Raw genomic sequence first — 20,397 nt, forward strand, 5'->3', positions numbered from 1 at the left:
AGTCTCCCAGTCTCGTAAGGTCCTCTTGTAATTTTTCACAATCCTGTCGCGATTTAACGACTTTGAATAACTTTGTGTCATCAGCAAATTTAATTACCTCGCTAGTTACTCCCATCTCTAAATCATTTATAAATATATTAAAAAGCAGCGGTCCTAGCACAGACCCCTGAGAAACCCCACTAACTACCCTTCTCCATTGTGAATACTGCCCATTTAACCCCACTCTCTGTTTCCTATCCTTCAACCAGTTTTTAATCCACAATAGGACATTTCCTCCTATCCCATGACCCTCCAATTTCCTCTGTAGCCTTTCATGAGGTACCTTGTCAAACGCCTTTTGAAAATCCAGATACACAATATCAACCGACTCCCCTTTGTCCACATGTTTGTTCACTTCTTCAAAGAATTGAAGTAAATTGGTCAGGCAAGATTTCCCCACACAAAAGCCATGCTGACTTGGTCTCAGTAATCCATGTCCTCGGATGTGCTCTGTAATTTTGTTTTTAATAATAGCCTCTACCATTTTCCCAGGCACCGACGTCAGACTCACCGGTCTATAATTTCCCGGATCTCCCCTGGAGCCTTTTTTAAAAATGGGCGTTACATTGGCCACCCTCCAATCTTCCGGAACCACGCTTGATTTTAAGGATAAGTTGCCTATCACTAGCAGTAGCTCCGCAAGCTCGTTTTTCAGTTCTATCAGTACTCTAGGATGAATACCATCCGGTCCAGGAGATTTGCTACTCTTCAGTTTGCCGAACTGCCCCATTACGTCCTCCAGGTTTACCGTGAAGTCAGTAAGTTTCTCCGACTCGTCCGCTTGAAATACCATTTCCGACACCGGTATCCCACCCAAATCTTCCTCGGTGAAGACCGAAGCAAAGAATTCATTCAGTCTCTCCGCTATGTCTTTGTCTTCCTTGATCGCCCCTTTTACCCCTCAGTCATCCAGCGGCCCAACCAATTCTTTTGCCGGCTTCCTGCTTTTAATATAGTGAAAAAAATTTTTACTATGTTTTTTTGCCTCTAATGCTATCTTTTTTTCATACTCCCTCTTGGCCTTCTTAATCTGCGCCTTGCATTTGCTTTGACACACCTTATGCTGTTTCTTGTTATTTTCAGACGGTTCCTTCTTCCATTTTCTGAAGGCGTTTCTTTTAGCCCTAATAGCTTCCTTCACCTCACTTTTCAACCAGGCCGGGAGTCTTTTGGACTTCCGTCTTTCTTTTCTAATTTGCGGAATATGTATGGCCTGGGCCTCCAGGATGGTATTTTTGAACAGCGTCCACGCCTGTTGTACAGTTTTTACTCTCTCAGTTGCCCCCCTAAGTTTTTTTTTTACCGTTCTTCTCATTTTATCATAACCTCCTTTTTTAAAGTTAAACGCTAACGTATTTGACTTTCTGTGTACAGTTACTTCAAGGTCGATGTCAAAACTGATCATATTATGGTCACTGTTATCAAGCGGCCCCAGTACCATAACGTCCCTCACCAGATCATGCGCTCCACTAAGGACCAAGTCTAGAATTTTTCCTTCTCTCGTCGGCTCCTGCACCAGTTGCTCCATAAAGCTGTCCTTGATTTCATCAAGGAATTGTATCTCTGTAGCGTGTCCCGATGTTACATTTACCCAGTCTATATTTGGATAATTGAAGTCACCCATTATTATCACATTGCCCATTTTGTTCGCGTCTCTGATTTCTTTTATCATTTCTGTGTCTACCTGCTCATCCTGGCGAGGTGGACGGTAGTACACTCCTATCACCATTTTTTTCCCTTTTATACATGGAATTTCAACCCACAGTGATTCAAAGATGTGATTTGTGTCCTCCTGAATTTGTAATCTATCTGAGTCAAGGCTCTCGTTAATATACAATGCTACCCCTCCACCAGTCCGGTCCACCCTATCATTACGATATACTTTGTACCCCGGTATGACAGTGTCCCACTGGTTATCCTCCTTCCACCAGGTCTCAGTAATGCCTATTATATCCAATTTTTCATTTAGTGCAATATATTCCAACTCTCCCATCTTATTTCTTAGACTCCTAACATTTGCATATAGACATTTTGTAGACCTCAATTATATATCCCCTCAGCCATCTGTTTTCCAAGCTGAAGAGCCATAACCTCTTTAGCCTTTTCTCATATGAGAAGAGTTAATTCCCTTTATCATTTTGGTCGCTCTTCTTTGAACCTTTTCTAATTCTGCTATACCTTTTGTTAAATATGGTGCCAGAACTGAACACAATGCTCTAGGTGAGGCTACACCATGGAGCGATACAGAGGCATTATGGTATTTTCAGTCTTATTTACCATCACTTTCATAATAATTCCTAGCATCTTTGTTAGCTTTTTTGGCCGCCACCACACATTAGGCTGACTTCCAAGGTACATCCTAGCATCAGGTAATTATGATTTGGATTGTTCTTCTCAATGTGCATCACTTTGCATTGGTGCACATTAAATTTCATCTGCCATTTTGATGCCCAGCCTTCCAATTTGCTAAGGTCTTCCTTTTCACAGTCCGCATGTGTTTTAACAACCTTGAATAGTTTTGTGTCATCTGCAAATTTAATCACCTCACTCATCATTCAGATTCCTAGATCATTTATAAATATATTAAATAGCACTGGTCCCAGTACAAATCTCTGTGGCACTCCACTATTCACCCTCCCCCATTGAGAGAAATGAACATTTAACCCTACCCTCTGTTTTCTGTCCAATAACCAATTCCTAATCCACAACAGAACATTACCTCCTATCCCATAACTTTTTAATTTTCTCAGGAGTCTCTCATGAGGAACTTTGTCAAAAGCTTTCTGAAAGTCTAGTTATACTATATCAACCGGTACACCTTTATCAACATGTTTATTCACGTCTTCAAGAAATGAAACAAATTGGTGAGGCAAGACTTTCCATGGCTAAAACCATGCTGACTCTGTCCCTTTAAACCTTGTATCTATGTGTTATGTAATTTTGTTCTTTATAATAATTTCCACTATTTTACCAGACACTGACATCAGGCTTACCGGTCTGTAATTTCCTGGATCACCCCTGGAACCATTTTAAAAATTGACATTACATGGGCCACCCTACAATCTTCATGATAGGAGGGTGACCAATGAATTTAATGACAGGTTACAGATTATTTTAATGACAGGTCACAGATTATTAACAGCAGATCAGCAATTTCATGTTTGAGTTCTTTCAGTACCCTTGGATGCATGCCATCCAGTCCAGGTGATTTACAACTCTTTGATTTGTCAATTTTGCTCAGTAAGTTTTTCAGGTTCACCGAGATTTCTTTCAGTTCCAGTTCCTCCACATCATCACCCTTGAAAACCATCTCTGGTACAGGTAGATCTCTTACATTTTCTTCTGTAAAGACCGAAGCAAAGAATTCATTCAATCTCTCTGTTATGGCCTTGTCCTCTCTGAGTACCCATTTTGCTCCTTCATGATCTAACGGTCCCATGCATTCTCTTGCAGACTTTCTGCTTCTGATGTACCTGAAATAATTGCTGCTGTGAATTTTTGTCTTGCGGCAAGTTTCTCTTCATATTCTCTTTTAGTCTTCTTTATCAATGCTTTGCATCTAACTTCCCAGTGCTTATGTTGCTTCTTATTTTCTTTGAGTCCTTTTTCCATTCTTTGAAGGTCATTCTTATGGCTCTAATTGCCTCTTTTATTTCACCTTTTAACCATGCTGACTGTTGTTTTCTCTTTGGAGTAGAGGAGTACCCTAGTAGTTAGTGCAGCAGACCGGGAAACTGGATTCAATTCCTACTGCAGCTCCTTGTGATTCTGGGCAAGTCACTTAACCCTCCATTGCCCCAGGTACAAATAAGTACCTATATATACTATCAGGCTTATTTTCGAAAGAGAAGGGCGCCCATCTTTCGACACAAATCGCAAGATGGGTGTCCTTTTCACAGGGTCGCCCAAATCGGCATAATCGAAAGTCGATTTTGGGCGTCATCAACTGCTTTCCGTCGCTGGGATGACTAAAGTTCACAGGGGCGTGTCGGAGGCATAGCCAAGGCAGGATGGGGCGTGCCTAACACATGGGTGTCCTCGACTGATAATGGAAAAAAGAAGGGTATCCCTGACGAACACTTGGACGACTTTACCTGGTCCTTGTTTTCTTACGACCAAGCCACTAAAATCTGCCCTAAATGACCAGATGACCACCGGAGGGAATCGGGGATGACCTCCCCTTACTCCCCCAGTGGTCACTAACCCCCTCCCACCCTCAAAAAAATTAAAAATATTTTTTACAGCCTCTATGCCAGCCTCAGATATCAAACCCAGCTCCATGACAGCAGTATGCAGGTCCCTGGAGCAGTTTTAGTGGGTGCAGTGAACTTCAGGCAGGCGGACCCAGGCCCATCCCCCCTACCTGTTACACTTGTGGTGGTAAATGTGAGCCCTTCAAAACCTACCACAAACCCACTGTACCCACATGTAGGTGCCCCCCTTCACCCTTAAGGGCTATGGTAGTGGTGTGCAGTTGTGGGTAGTGGGTTTTGGGGGGGGGGGGTTGGGGGGCTCAGCACACAATGTAAGGGAGCTATGCACCTGGGAGCAATTTCTGAAGTCCACTGTAGTGCCCCCTAGGGTGCCCAGTTGGTGTCTTGGCATGTGAGGGGGACCAGTGCACTACGAATGCTGGCTCCTCCCATGACCAAAGGGCTTGGAGTTGGTCATTTCTGAGATGGGCGTCCTCGGTCTCCATTATCGCCGAAAATCGGGGAAGACCATCTCTAAGGATGGCCATCTCTAAGGTCGACCTAAATTTCGTGATTTGGTTTCCCCAACCGTATTATCGAAATGAAAGATGGACGACCATCTTGTTTCAATAATACAGGTTTTCCCACCCCTTTGCTGGGACATCCTGTGAGGATGTCCTCAGGAAAACTTGGGCACCCCTTTTGATTATGCCCCTCCACGTAAACCACTTTGAATGTAGTTGCAAAAAAACACAGAAAGGCGGTATATTAAGTCCCATTCCCTTTCTTTCCACTTTTGTAAATACATGGAATGCATCTGGTCTGGGCTTCCAAGATGGTATTTTTAAACAACGTCCATGCCTGGTTTAATGTCCTAACCTTTGCAGCTGATTCTTTTAGCTTCTTTAAAACCCTTTTCCTCATTTTATCACAGTCACCCTTTCAAAACTTAAATGCTGCTACTGTAGATTTCCTTTGTGGCTTCACTCCAGATAGTAGCTCAAACTTGATTATGTTATGATCACTGTTTCCCAGCAGATCCAACACTGTTACCTCTCATATTATGCCCTATATTCCACTAAGGACTAGATCTAAAATGGCTCCCTCTCTTGTTGGTTCCTGTACCAGATGGTCCAAGAAGCAGTCATTTATTACATCTAGGAATTTTATCTCCCTGGTGCTCCCTGATGTAACATTTATTCAATCTGAAATCACCTATTAATATACTGTTGTCCAATTTGTCAGCTTTCCTAATTTCTGTAAACATTTCTTCATCTGTCTGTTCATTCTGTCCTGATTGCCTGTACAGCCATACAAGAATACTCCTTCCCTTCACACATGAAATTTCTATCCATAAGGATTCCACACTGCTATCTGTTTCATGTAGAATGTTTACTGTCGTGTTTAATATATTTATTTATTTCTGCATTTGTACTCCACATTTTCCAATTAGGTAGTTGGTTCAATGTGACTTACAAGTTACTTCAGTTATACATGTTACAAAATAGTTATAATTACTTTGTCTTTTTCAGTTTCTGTGCATGATCTGACATCATCGTGCGTCGTGAGTCAGTTTGATTATGTGACTTCATCGAAGGATTGTTTAAAGAAGTGGGCTTTCATATATTTTTGGAACATTAAGTAGTTGTTCATGTATTTGAGGGCTTTTGGTAATGTGTTCCATATCTTGGGACAAATGAATGTGAAGTTGGTTGAGTACAAAGATTTGTATATTATGCCTTGACATTTGGGGAAGTGAAGGGCGAGATAGGTTCTAGTGCCTCTGATTGCGTTGCATATAGGTAGTTCTATTAGATTTGTCATTTATTCTGGTGCAAATCCAAAGATTATTCTGTAGACAAGAGAGCATATCTTGAAGGATATCCATGCTTTGACTGGTAGCCAATGTAGGTTTTGGAGTAATGGTCTTGCGCTTTCAAATCAATTTTTTTTTCCAAAGATTAGTCTTGGTGCTGTGTTTTGTGCTGTTTGTAATTTTTTTAGTGATTGTTCCCTGCATCTGGCATAAATTCTGTTGCAATAGTCAGCATGGGTGAGAACCATGAATTGCACTAGTGTGCAGAATACATCTCTTGGGAAGTAGTTTTTAATGTGTTTCAGTTTCCACATGGTATGGAACATTTTCTTTGTAGTGTTTAAGATTTGTGTGTCGAGGGTCAGGCTGTGGTCTATGGCGACTCCTAGGATTTTTAGATTGTCAGATATTGGGAAGGATGTGCCTATGTCAGAGAAATTTGGGAAGTGGACGGTGTTGTGTGGCGATGTGATTATCAGGCATTGTGTTTTGTCCTTGTTCATTATAAGCTTAAATGTTGATGCCCAGGATTCCATTAAGTTTATGCCATCTGCCATCTGTGATTTCTTGCAGATTCTTTTTATTTTTTTATTAATAACTTTTTACAATTATAATCAAGCAAAGCTTGTTTTGAAAAGCAATACATTTCACATATTAATTTAACAAGAATATAATAGTCATAAAGCAACAATTTGAAATTTCTCGCTCAAGTCCACATAATTGAAGCAAGATGTTAAGAAATGGAATATATTTTTAAGCAAAAAGTTGTCAAAGAAATAAAGCAAACAAAAATTTAACAGGATAACATTACTCAGTGTTGAGTTACACAATTAAGGGAGGAATAACATTTTAAGCCCCCATATTTTGCCTTGATGCTAGAAACGCTGTTAATTGAACCGGGTCAAAGAAAACATATTTAATCGATTGATATCTCACTACACATTTACATGGATAGCTCAAATAAAATGTAGCACCCAGCTGTGTGACCCCTGGTTTCATTAAAAGAAATTGCTTTCGACGCTTTTGCATTTCTCTAGAGATATCAGGAAATAATTGTATTGTTTGACCAAGAAACAGTTTGTCTTTATTTTTAAAGTACGTGGAGGGGCATAATTGAACGAAAACGTCTATCTCCATGGGCATTTATCTCCGAGAACGGGTCCGTGAAGGGGCGGACCGAACTGTATTTTCGAAAAAAAATAGACGTCCATGTTTTATTCGACAATTTGTGAGCTGGGCGTTTTTGTTTTTCAGTGATAATGGAAAATGAAAGCGCCCAGCTCAAAAATGAATAAATCCAAGGCATTTGTTCGTGGGAGGGGCCAGGAGTCGTAGTGCACTGGTCCCCCTCACATGCCAGGACACCAACCGGGCACCCTAGGGGGCACTTTTACAAAAACAAAAAAATAAAGATAAAAGAGCTCCCAGGTGCATAGCACCCTTCCCTTGTGTGTTGAGCCCCCCAAATCCCCTTCAAAACCCACTGCCCACAAGTCTACACCATTACTATAGCCCTAAGGGGTGAAGGGGGGACCTACATGTGGGTACAGTGGGTTTGGGGGGGGGGGTTGGATGACTAAGCATTAAGCAGCACAATTGTAAGGTAGGGGGGGATGGGCCTGGGTCCACCTGCCTGAAGTCCACTGCACCCCCTAACAACTGCTCCAGGGACCTGCATACTGCTGCCAGGGAGGTGGGTATGACATTTGAGGGTGAAAATAAAAAGTTGTGAAACATCATTTTTTGTGGTGGGAGGGGGTTAGTGACCACTGGGGGAGTCAGGGGAGGTCATCCCCGATTCCCTCTGGTGGTAATCTGGTCATTTAGGGCACTTTTTGGGGCCTTATTCGTGAAAAAACAGGGTCCAGGAAAAGTGCCCTAAATTCTAGCTACAAACGCATACTTTTTTTCCATTATCGGCGAAAGGCGCCCATCTCTCCTCGGCCGATAACCACGCCCCAGTTCCACCTTCACCACGCCCCCGTCAACTTTGTACGCTTCCGCGATGGAGTGCAGTTGAAAACGTCCAAAATCGGCTTTCCATTATACCAATTTATTCGTTTTTGTGAGATAAACGTCTATCTCCCGATTTGGGTCGAAATCTAGGCGTTTTTCTCTTTTAATTATAAGGTGGATAGTCATTAACCAGGACTTATCCGGCGCTAGTGCAACTGTTGCAATTAGAGTAGTTGGAGTAACAGGTTCAAGATCTGTAGATTCAAGTATATCTGTAACATTCAAAACTTGATCTTGTTCTTGTTTCTTCTGATCCACCTGTTCTCTGGAAGGTAGGTAATAAACCTGGGTGAAAGGAGGAATAATTTCTTCCTTAACACCAAAAATCTCAATTAAGTATTTTTTTAACATTTCCCTAGGAGATTTAGTAATTTGCTTGGGAAAATTTAAAAAACGAAGGTTGTTACTTCTAAGAGAATTCTCAAGAGATTCAGTCTTTCTTCTTAATGAGGTCAAATCTTTAACCATAATCTCCTGTTGGGTTTGCATTTTTTTTCATTTCCAAATCCTTTTTAAGGTCTAATTGCTCCAGTTTTTCAACTTTTAAATCCAAAGATTTTATATTTTGTTCTTGTGTTATCATTTCTTGATTCAATTTCTGAATCAGAGGTGACAAGGATTTCCCTAGATCCACTATTAAAGTCCATAAGGAATCTAGGGTAACTTCAGTTGGTTTTTTAATTTCAAAAGAAAAATGTGAAGGGAGTACCTCTTTCTCCGTCGCCATCGCCAGGTTCGCAGTAGCGTCTCCCACCTTCATTGGTGTTGTCGTTCCCATCAAGGATTCCAGACTTCCAGCAGGTTGATTTTCTTCCTCCCGACACTGCTCGTTCTCACCACTTCCAGGGGGAATGCTCAGAGTTGCCTCTGCTGGTGTACTGCTGCCAACAGGCTGAGGGGGCGGTTCCCTTGTGTCGGGGCTGAGCGTCAGCTCTAGCCCTGGAGACGCTTCCGTGCCTCCATTCGCACTGGAGCGTGTCAATGGGCCGCCTTCCGACATTGCCAACACCGGCGTTGCTGGAATTACCACAGTTTGGAACAAAGTCCGAATATCCTGCAAAGGAAGAGCCTGTCAAGGAGGGGCATTGGAGGCTGATTTGCCCCGTCTCTTCGGCATCTCTATGTGTCAGAAATTTTTGAGAGCAGTAAGAGAATATGCTACCTGCTAACAGTTTCGCTCGGCAGCCATCTTGCAGATTTTTTTTAAAAGGAGCGTATACGAGTGGGTTAAATCCTTGTTTGGATAGTGTTCGAGCAAAGGGGCCATAATTAAGTTGAATACCATTGGTGAGATCGTACAGCCCTGTGGGACTCCATATACAGCTTTCCATGTGTGGGAGAGGGAGGAATTCATCTTTACTTGGTAGCCTGGTGGTTAGGAATCCTAGGAGTCATTTGAGCACCTTCCCTCCTATGCCAATTTTGTTGAGGATTCTTATGAGGATTTGATGGTCAACCATGTGAAATGCACTTGACATGTCGAACTGTAATAGGGCAATGTTTCTTTCATATGCTATTTGTTTTTTGAAGTTAGCTAATTGTGTGATCAGCACTGTTTCGATGCAGTGGTGAGATCTAAAGCTTGATTGAGATTCACATAGTATGGAGGCAGGGGCAATATACTGAAGTTCACACAAGATTGAGGGAAAGAGATCATCTGAAAACTAAAACTGGGACTGAATACCCAAGTTAAGTGGAAAAAAACAACCATTCCTTTTTGAAACAGTGTTTTATGGCGTAGCACAGCATACCGTTCACTCTCACTCCAGGGCTGCAAGCTGTTTAGCTGCATTGAAATGAGGTGTTCCCAGATGACATGCTTATATTAGCAAAGAAAAAGTATTTGCATAGATTGTATTTTAAAATTTTGTTGGGGTAATTTCATTTATTTGCAAAGTGCAAAAAGTTCCCATATGCCTTTATAAAATAGACTCTAAAGTCAGCCTCAATAGTGCACAATTGTTGACCAGTACACAAATTTTCACCTGTTCTGAAGCTGTAAATTTGTTCATGGACTTAATGCATGTACATGTGTATTTTATAATTTACATTCATGCATCACAACTCTACTTCTGCTTCATCCCCGGGAATATCTAAATGCAGTGTTTTTTGTAGGAAAAAAGTTGCTAGTACTCATACAGGCCTAACCATAGGGGGCAGAGTGACTATCCATGGCTCCACCCCCATAGTAGCCACACCCACTGTTACCTGCCACAGAGGATATAAAAAAGTGCATTGCAAATATTACACCAGTCCCTGGAACACCAACACCCCTCTTATTGGGAAAATAGAGAATACAGTATTCTCTGCACAGAAACTATATATCAGCAGAATACCTCACCTTGGTAACATACAGGCAGAATATGGATGCAGCCTCATCATGGACAAAATAAGTGACTTCTAACTACAAATCAAAATGCATGGTGAAAAACTGAACTGGAAACACCAAGAAATCAGACTTTAGAGCAAGTAACACTAGCAAAATGTCATACCTCAGACACAAAAGCAAAACACAGACAACCCCTCATCAAATACAGAATGAGGCACCATAAATTTAAACTAGAAATATATAGATGTAACCCTCCTGCTGTATGAGGTTCCTGAGAGGATAGATCCCTGGTAGAAAGCAGAGCCGTAGCGAGGGGAGCTGACACCTGGAGCGGGTCGCCGCTGTGCACCCCCCCTCCGGGTGCAGCACGGCGCACCCTCCTCCCGCTGGAGCGCACCCCACCCCCTGGAGCGCATACCTCCCCCCCCCCCCCCGGAGCGCATACCTTTGGCGAGGGACGGGCGGGAGGGCCGATCCGCCCTGACTGCACGTTGCTGGGGTGTGTCGGCTCTGTGCTGGTTCACTGCTCTCTTTGTCCCGGAACAGGAAGTAACCTGTGTTCTAAATGTGTTCTAAATGTGGGATACAAATGCAATAAATAAATAATTGCCAACTTGCATCCCACAGAGAGCTTGAGCCCAAGACTGAGCTCCTGGGAGGAGAAGAGGGTCTTTGAACCCACTAACTCCACTTCTTTTTCCCAAGTAGATGAACCATGCGTCAACCCATGAAGTGCAAGGGTCCGAAGGAGTCTGTCCATTGAGGAGGCTCCCTGCCTGCTCAGACTCTGGACCTGAGGAAGTGACAGGAAGGGGGCATTTCACAGACAAAAATTTTACTGAAACCCCCAATAAGTCACTGCAGGCAGTGCAACACTGGAGAAGCAAAATACAACATCAGAGATGCACATTTCCCAAAGCTGACATATTCCAATTAATAAATTAAAAATAAAATACGTTCTGCCTTTGTTGTCTTGGAATTTATTTTTTCCAATCATGTCAGTCACGGTCTCTTTTCTGATTTTATGTTCTCTCCTTATTCCAGGGTCTGCTGTCCATTTGTCATTGCTCCTCTCTCTTCCATTCTTTGTCTATGCCTCCCTTACGTCTGTCTTTGATCTCAATCTTTCTGTTTCATCTCTTTCCACCAATTTTCTTTTCTGCCTATCCACTCCTTGCCAGGTCTCCCCCCACCCTTCCACATGGTTCCACCATGCTCACCATCACCTTTTTATTTCTCGCTCCCTTCCACTCCTGCAGTCCAGCATCTCATTTCTAACAGTCTAATATCGCCTCTCCTTCCCCCCAATAGTCCAACACCTCCCCATTCTCCTCTCTCCCTACCTCCCATCCCCTCAGTAGTCAAGCATCTCCCCTCTCCCCACCTCAGCAATGGTCCAGCATCTCTCCATTCTCTCCTATCCCCACTGTTCTGTCCTCCGACAGCCTTACACTAGTAGAAGGGGTGGCAAAAATTTCTTCAGGTATATTAGTGAAAGAAGAATGACCAAAAAAGGAATTGTGAGACTAAAAGATACTGCGAACCGCTATGTGGATAATGATGAAGAAAAAGCAAATTTGCTAAATAGATACTTCTGTTCTATTTTCACAGAAGAAAATCCTGGAGAAGGACAGCGATGGACTGGAAAAAGTACAAATCAGATTGAAGTGGATAGAGCACCGTTCACGGAAGAGAGTATGTATGAACAACTTGAAAAGCTAAAAGTGGACAAAGCCATGGGACCAGATGGGATCCACCCCAGGATATTGAGGGAGCTCAGAGAGGTTCTGGCGGGTCCTCTTAAAGATTTGTTTAATATATCCTTGCAGACGGGAGAGGTTCCGAGGGGTTGGAGAACGGCGGATGTGGTCCCTCTTCACAAAAGTGGTGATAGGGAAGAAGCTGGAAACTACAGGCCAGTAAGCCTCACTTCGGTTATTGGAAAAGTAATGGAAGCAATGCTGAAGGATAGGATAGTAAATTTCCTGGAAGCCAATAAGTTGCAAGATCCGAGACAACATGGTTTTACCAAAGGGAAATCGTGCCAAATGAATCTTATTGAATTCTTTGATTGGGTGACAGGAGAATTGAATCAGGGACGAGCTATGGACATAATCTACTTAAGATTTCAGCAAAGCTTTTGACACGGTTCCCCACAGGAGGCTCTTAAATAAACTGGATGGGCTGAAGATAGGACCCGAAGTGGTGAACTGGATTAGGAACTGGTTGACGGACAGACGCCAGAGGGTGGTGGTGAATGGAATTCGCTCGGAGGAGGGAAAGGTGAGTAGTGGAGTGCCTCAAGGATCGGTGCTGGGACCGATTCTGTTCAATATATTTGTGAGTGACATTGCCGAAGGGTTAGAAGGTAAAGTTTGCCTATTTGCGGATGATACTAAGATCTGTAACAGAGTGGACACCCGGGAGGGAGTGGAAAACATGAAAAAGGACCTACGGAAGCTAGAAGAATGGTCTAAGGTTTGGCAATTAAAATTCAATGCCAAGAAATGCAAAGTGATGCACTTAGGGAATGGAAATCCACAGGAGACGTATATGTTAGGCGGGGAGTCTGATAAGTACAGACGGGGAGAGGGATCTTGGGGTGATAGTATCTGAGGATTTGAAGGCAACGAAACAGTGTGACAAGGCGGTGGCCGTAGCTAGAAGGTTGTTAGGCTGTATAGAGAGAGGTGTGACCAGCAGAAGAAAGGGGGTGTTGATGCCCCTGTATAAATCGTTGGTGAGGCCCCACCTAGAGTATTGTGTTCAGTTTTGGAGGCCGTATCTTGCTAAGAATGTAAAAAGAATTGAAGCAGTGCAAAGAAAAGCGACGAGAATGGTATGGGATTTGCATTACAAGACGTATAAGGAGAGACTTGCTGACCTGAACATGTATACTCTGGAGGAAAGCAGAAACAGGGGTGATATGATACAGACGTTCAAATATTTGAAAGGTATTAATCCGCAAACGAACCTTTTCTGGAGATGCAAAGGTGGTAGAACGAGAGGACATGAAATGAGATTGAAGGGGGGCAAACTCAAGAAAAATGTCAGAAAGTATTTTTTTCACGGAGAGAGTAGTGGATGCTTGAAATGCCCTCCCGCGGGAGGTGGTGGAAATGAAAACGGTAAAGGAATTCAAACATGCGTGGGATAAACATAAAGGAATCCTGTTCAGAAGGCATGGATCCTAAGGAGCTTAGCCGAGATTGGGTGGCAGATCCTGTGGCGGGAGGCGGGGATGGTGCTGGGCAGACTTATACGGTCTGTGCCAGAGCCGGTGGTGGGAGGCGGGACTGGTGGTTGGGAGGCAGGGATAGTGCTGGGCAGACTTATATGGTCTGTGCCAAAACCGGTGGTGGGGTTGGTGGTTGGGAGGCAGGGATAGTGCTGGGCAGACTTATACGGTCTGTGCCCTGAAAAGGACAGGTACAAATCAAGGTAAGGTATACACAAAAAGTAGCACATATGAGTTTATCTTGTTGGGCAGACTGGATGGACCATGCAGGTCTTTTTCTGCCGTCATCTACTATGTTACTATCCAGCTTATAATCGAAAGTGATCGCCGGCTATCTTCCAACACAAATCGGGAGATGGCCAGCGATTTCTTAAAAGCGGCGAAATTGGTATAATCGAAAACGGCATTTTAGACAGCATCACTGCTTTCCCGTTGCTTCGCCGGCGAAAATTCAAGGGGGCGTGTCGGTAGATTAGCGAAGGCGGGACATGGGCGGGCATGGGCGTGGCTACCAGATGGCTGGCTTTCGCCGATAATGGAAAAAAAAAAGCAGCGTTAAGCAGTATTCCACCGGGTTTACTTGGTCCTTTTATTTTCACGACCAAGCCTCAAAAAGGTGCCCCAAATGACCAGATGACCACTGGAGGGAATGGGGGATGACCTCCCCATACTCCCCCAGTGGTCACCAACCCCCTTCCATACTAAAAAAATAAAACTAAAAACCTTTTTTTCCAGCCTGTTAGGTGCCCTGCAGAGTCACATTAGCAATGCATTGTGGTGGGTGTAGGGTACTGGGCTCTACTCCCATGGTGCTTTCCCCCCCTGCTAACTGGGTCAGAGTGTGCCCTGTTTTGTTTCCTGTTGTAGTCCATGCGGTAGTGGCCATTTTTGTAAGCCAGTTTTAGTTCCCTTTCCTGTGTTACCCACGTTAGAGAACATAGTTCTTACCTTGAATGGTGCTGAAAGAGGGCATTGTACACCATTGTGCCAGCTCTGACCTACTGCTAATCTTAGTACCAGGGGACTCTTTGCCAGTGGGGCACAACCTTTGATCTGCAGTTAACTGTGAGTAAACGTGCTTATTTCAAGAAAGGACTTTTTCAGAGAGATTAGTCTTCAGGTGTGAACTGGTGTGCCAAAGTTATACAGCAGCAATAAGTCTGTATGCAGGTCCCTGGAGCAGTTTTAGTGGGTGCAGTACATTTGCGGGTAGGGGGTTTTGGTGGGGGGTTGGGGGGCTCAGCTCCCAAAGTAAGGGAGCTATGCACGTGGGAGCTTTTCTGAAGTCCACTGCAGTGACCCCTAGGGTGGCTGGTTGGTGTCCTGGCATGTCAGGGGGTCAGTGCACTAAAAATGCTGGCTCCTCCCACGGCCAAATGCCTTGAATTTGGCCGGGGTTTGAGATGGCCGACATAACTTTCCATTATCGCTGAAAAACAATGGTGAAAAGTCCACAAATAAGACTAAATTCTGTAAATCCTACTTAAAAAATCAGCGCTGAAAAAAATAGTGCTTAGTGCTATTCAGTAAATTTCACTTAAAGTTAGGTTCTGTTTATAGAATGACACTTAGTGCCGGGAACCACGACTACATTTAGGCAAGACCATTTACACCAATGAAACCTTGGTGTGAATTCCTGTGCCTAAATTAGGTGCAGATCGCTGTTATTCTAGAACAATGTGCATAAATTATGTCCCCTTTTTGGACTCACGTGTAAAATTTACGCATGTACATTTTAATTAAATCCAATTAGTACCAATAATTGCTTGTTAGGAATCCAATAATTAGTGTTAATTGGCTTATTATACAATTAAATTGCATGCAGAAATTTGGCGATCATACAATTTTTATTGACTTTTATAGAATTTGGAGGATAAAGTGTAATCTGTCCATAGACCATCTATGGGAGCATTTTGAAAATTTTCATAAGAAATGCAGTATCTCATTTCACCTCCATTTCAGCCTGAACAGACAGCAACAAATCACAAAAGAAAATCTATATATCTAACTATATAAATAAGCCATATATTGAATATGTGAAACTTTCTGTCCTTGAAGCATCCAGCTGTCTATCTAATTTACCTATTTCTATGTATCTCCATAATATCTGTACCCCTATATTTCTAAGGTAACAGTCTTTAAGCTATCAATCTGTACCTTATATTATTTAACATTATAATATTTCTCCTTTGATATTGTTCATTTTCAACTTTTCTTTCAAATAACATTTATTTGTTTATTTGTTACATTTATACCCCACATTTTCCCACCTATTTGCAGGCTCAATGTGGCTTACAAAGTACCGTAAAGGCGTTTGCCATTTCGGTTGATAACAAATACAAAATTGTGTTGTGGTCAAATGAGGTAGGAGTGAATCAGGCATCATGGGGTTAAGGGGAAAGAGGATAGTAAATTGTCCAGTACAATCATTGATTATGTTGTGTTGTTGGGTGTGGGGATTTATGTTGGATCGGTGGGATACGCTTTTTTGAAGAGGTGGGTTTTTAATGATTTCCTGAAGTTTAGGTGGTCATGTACTGTTTTTGCTGCATACGGGAGTCCATTCCATAGTTGTGCGCTTATGTAGGAGAAGCTAGAAGCTAGAAGTGTAATCTGTCCATAGACCATCTATGGGAGCATTTTGAAAATTTTCCATAAGAAATGCAGTATCTCATTTCACCTCCATTTCAGCCTGAACAGACAGCAACAAATCACAAAAGAAATCTATCTATCTAACTATAATAAATAAGCCATATACTGAATATGTGAAACTTTCTGTCCTTGAAGCATCCAGCTGTCTATCTAATTTACCTATTTCTATGGATCTCCATAATATCTGTACCCCTATATTTCTAAGGTAACAGTCTTTAAACTATCAATCTGTACCTTATATTATTTAACATTATAATATTTCTCCTTTGACCATGTTCATTTTCAACTTTTTTTTCAAATAATATCTATGTATACCAATCCCTACAGTAAGTATCTCTTTCTGTATCTGTCATTCTATCTCTCTCAATCTCTGTTTTTATATTCATTACCTGAGGAATCCTCTGTAGCCCCAGAATCCTCGCCACTTGAATGGAAACAGAAGAAGGTTGATCTCCCACAATAGCTGCCATCTTGGTTGCAGGTTGACATCTATAATTGGGGATGATGGCTTTGTCTCCTGACAGCATCCATATGACCCCTTGAGTAGCCATAGCTTCTGTGTGACAGGAATCAAAGATCCTGAAGCCCAAGGTCACATTAGGTAATATCTTTGGATTTTGGTTGATCTCTTCCGTGGCAAAGACCATAGCAAGGGCACACTGATACCCATTTGTTTGGAATCTGGGAAAAGAATTGATTAGTTGTGAAAGAGTTGATAAATCAACCCATAGAAGTCACTGAAAGAATTGTCTAATACAATAAGACATTTTTCTTGCAGTACAGGTCTATTTGTGTAATCAGCAAATGGTTCTGTCACAGTGACCTCTATATAAAAACTGTAATAAGAAATTGTTGCATTTTTTCAAAAATAAAATTTAACACCTCCCCATTTACCTGGTTTTCTGTGTGACATGTAATATATGTGAAATCACTAATGATTTACATGTTTCTCAGTGCATAGCGATGCCAAGAAGTGCATAGTGATGCACTTGGGGTGCAGAAACCCGAAAGAGAGATACAGAATAGGAGGGGAGAGATTAGTAAGCTCGACTCAGAAGAGAGACCTTGGGGTGTTGGTGTCAGAGGACATGAAGGTGAAGAAACAATGTGACAAGGCGATGGCTGTGGCCAGAAGGATGCTAGGCTCCACAGAGAGGGATATAACCAGCAGAAGAAAGGAGGTGTTGATGCCCCTCTACAAGTCGTTGGTGAGGCCCCACTTGGAGTATTGTGTTCTGTTTTGGATGCCTTATCTTGCTAAAGATGTAAAAAGACTGGAAGTAGTGCAAAGAAAAGCTACAAAAATGGTATGGGATTTGCGTTGCAAAACGTACGAGGAGAGACTTGCCGACCTGAACAAGTATACCTTGGAGGAAAGGCAAAGCAGGGGTGACATGATACAGACGTTCAAATACTTGAAAGGTATTAATCTGCAAACAAACCTTTTCAGAGACAGGAAGGTGGAAGAACTAGAGGACATGAATTGAGGTTGAAGGGGGGCAAACTGAGGAGTAATGTTAGGAAGCATTTTTTCACAGAAAGGGTGGTAGATATGTGGAATGTCCTCCCCCAGGAGGTGGTGGAAGTGAAAACAGTAATGGAATTCAAACATGTATGGGATAAACACAAAGGAATCCTGTTTAGAAGGAATGGATGTATGGAATCTTAGCGGAGATTGGGTGGCAATGCCGGTAATTGGGTAGCGAAACCAGTGCTGTGCAGACTTCTATGGTCTATGTCTTGATCGTAACTGGATAGGGATGGGCTGGAGTGTAAATTTTAAGGGGCTTTCATTTTAGCTTCAGAACTTTTAGTACAAGAACAGTGCTGGGCAGACTTCTATGGTCTGTACCCTGAGAATAGAAAGCACAAATCAAACAAATCAACACGAATGTACCTAAATCTGCACTACCCAAGCTGCAAAGGACTCAAATACAAATCAACTTACGCATCCAGTCTCTCCTACATAAGCACACAACTGTGGAACGCACTACCAAAAGCCTTGAAAACTACGTACGACCACCTAAACTTCTGGAAAAAACTAAAAACTAACCTGTTTAAAAAGGCATACCCTACCAAGCCAACATAAATGCCTGATCTCTGCAACACAACAAAACTAAAGTAAGTAATGGACATAGCACAACTCTTCCGTTGTACAATTCCCTAATGTGGCTGTGCCACATGAACTTTATCTTACCACATCACTTTGTATTTGTTTACACCGGAGTCTCCAAACGCCTCTCCAGTACTATGTAAGCCACATTGAGCCTACAATTAGGTGGGAAAATGTGGGATACAAATGTAACAAATAAATAATAAACTCGGGTATACATATAAAGTATCACATACCATGTAAAATTAGTTTATCTTGTTGGGCAGACTGGATGGACCGTTCAGGTCTTTAACTGTTGTCATTTACTATTGTCACCCGCCTGTCCTGCAAACAACACACAGTTCAATTATCCCTCTGATATGTAGTCGCGTGAGCCAAGGTTTACTGTGTGCAGCTCACAAAAAGGCAAAGTGAACATAAACAAACATCATCCTGAGAAAGATGTTACCGGATGAATGCATTAAAAATAAGTATTAATTTCTATGAATAGAATCAATTTGATTTACATCAAATTCAAAACCACACACTTTAGTAAAGAAAAAATATATTATTTATTTTAGTGCAAATTAAGGAGTATATTGCACTTGTTAATTTATAACCATTAGTAAATGTTAAATAGTATAAATGTTATCAATGTTTCAGTATCCTATTGGATCCAGTTATCACACTCTAAACTATTTTTCTTTTCAGTAAGAATAAACAGAATTATTTCTAATCACAAATAAGTATTACCCAACTACTGACACATTTTGCATAAATTTTCCTAATATAACTATTTTAGACTTTTTCCTTCCTCAGATTCTCAGTCCCTTAAGATAAGTATGTAAATGCAGTGCCAATGCAAAGTGTCTCTCTCTCTGTCCAGAGTCCAGTTATCCTTTATTTTTCCTGTAGTACTTAGCTGGATTCCTGCTTTCTTGACCTTGGGATCAATTCTTCTTTCTTGGTTGACTTTACTTTGGTCTTCTTCCTAAACCTAAACCTTAAGAAATAAAAGGAAAGATTCTGCCTCCCTGCAGTGTATGTAATATTAGCCTGCCTGCAACAGGAACCTAAACTGTATTCTAATATAAGCAAAATAAATTAAAATAAAATCTCTGAATCTGATCTCCTAACTTAACCTAATACACATTTATTTCTTTTCCCTGACTAGGAAAGAGCAGTTGCTGAAATTGCAGTTCATCACTGACCATGTCATTCACACACACACAGTCAAACTGAATTCACTCAGCTCTAAGAGGTTCTATTTCAGTTAAGCCTTTACTTTTACCCTTCTACATCCAATGTTTTTCTACTTGGCAGAATAAAATATCTTTAAATAGGATTCCAACTATCTTTCAGCTTAAATAATACCAATATCCCAATTAAAGCCTATGAAGCAGCAGCTTTCCTTTTTTAAAGAACTAAATCAAAACTGCTTAACTCACAGTACAAACCTCTTATACATTTAGTACATTCCCAGTCAGTCTTTTATTAATTACTCTTAATGTTTGTCAGCTATTCCTTCCTCACAGACCTCTCACACACAGACACACTTAAGCAGGTCTTCTCTCATGGAAATCTTCTGTTGCTCTCCTTAACTGTCACCAAGCACAAACCCTAACAGGTGTAGTGCAGCCAATCAGGAATCTCTATTTGAGACCATATTTCCATACAGAAATTCCATTTTACATTTCTCATCAAAAATACCATATTATAAACCTTTGGTTTTAAACCATACAACTCAGGTCAGAGCCATACCCTAACATTTACCCTGTAAAAATTTCTATAAAATTTTACTTCCAAATACCCAAACTGGAATCTTCCAAAACAGACTAATTTGCATAGCATCTAAGCAAATATAGCATTATGGCCAGCCAAAACAAGCTCTCACTTCCTGAATTCTATCATTTAATTACATGCAATTCCTTTTAAAACTTAGTTTTAATACTTTTTAACTTCTCAGGTGTCAATGCAGGTCTCCATTGACACTACTGCGCATGCGTCCCAGAGCCTCCCTCA

General features: G+C 41.7%; 1 protein-coding gene across 1 annotated transcript in view; it reads right to left on the minus strand.

The window, feature by feature from the left end:
* LOC115461981 (taste receptor type 1 member 2-like) overlaps nucleotides 1–20,397 on the minus strand; it is a 72,384-nt gene that overhangs the window by 44,964 nt on the left and 7,023 nt on the right. Inside the window, exon 3 of the mRNA XM_030192030.1 lies at nucleotides 16,673–16,964. Within this exon, the coding sequence (XP_030047890.1) occupies nucleotides 16,673–16,964 (292 nt within the window). The remainder of the gene's footprint in view (nucleotides 1–16,672; nucleotides 16,965–20,397) is intronic.

The sequence above is a fragment of the Microcaecilia unicolor genome, chromosome 2 (genome assembly GCF_901765095.1).
Source record: "Microcaecilia unicolor chromosome 2, aMicUni1.1, whole genome shotgun sequence".
NCBI classification, from domain to species: domain Eukaryota; kingdom Metazoa; phylum Chordata; class Amphibia; order Gymnophiona; family Siphonopidae; genus Microcaecilia; species Microcaecilia unicolor.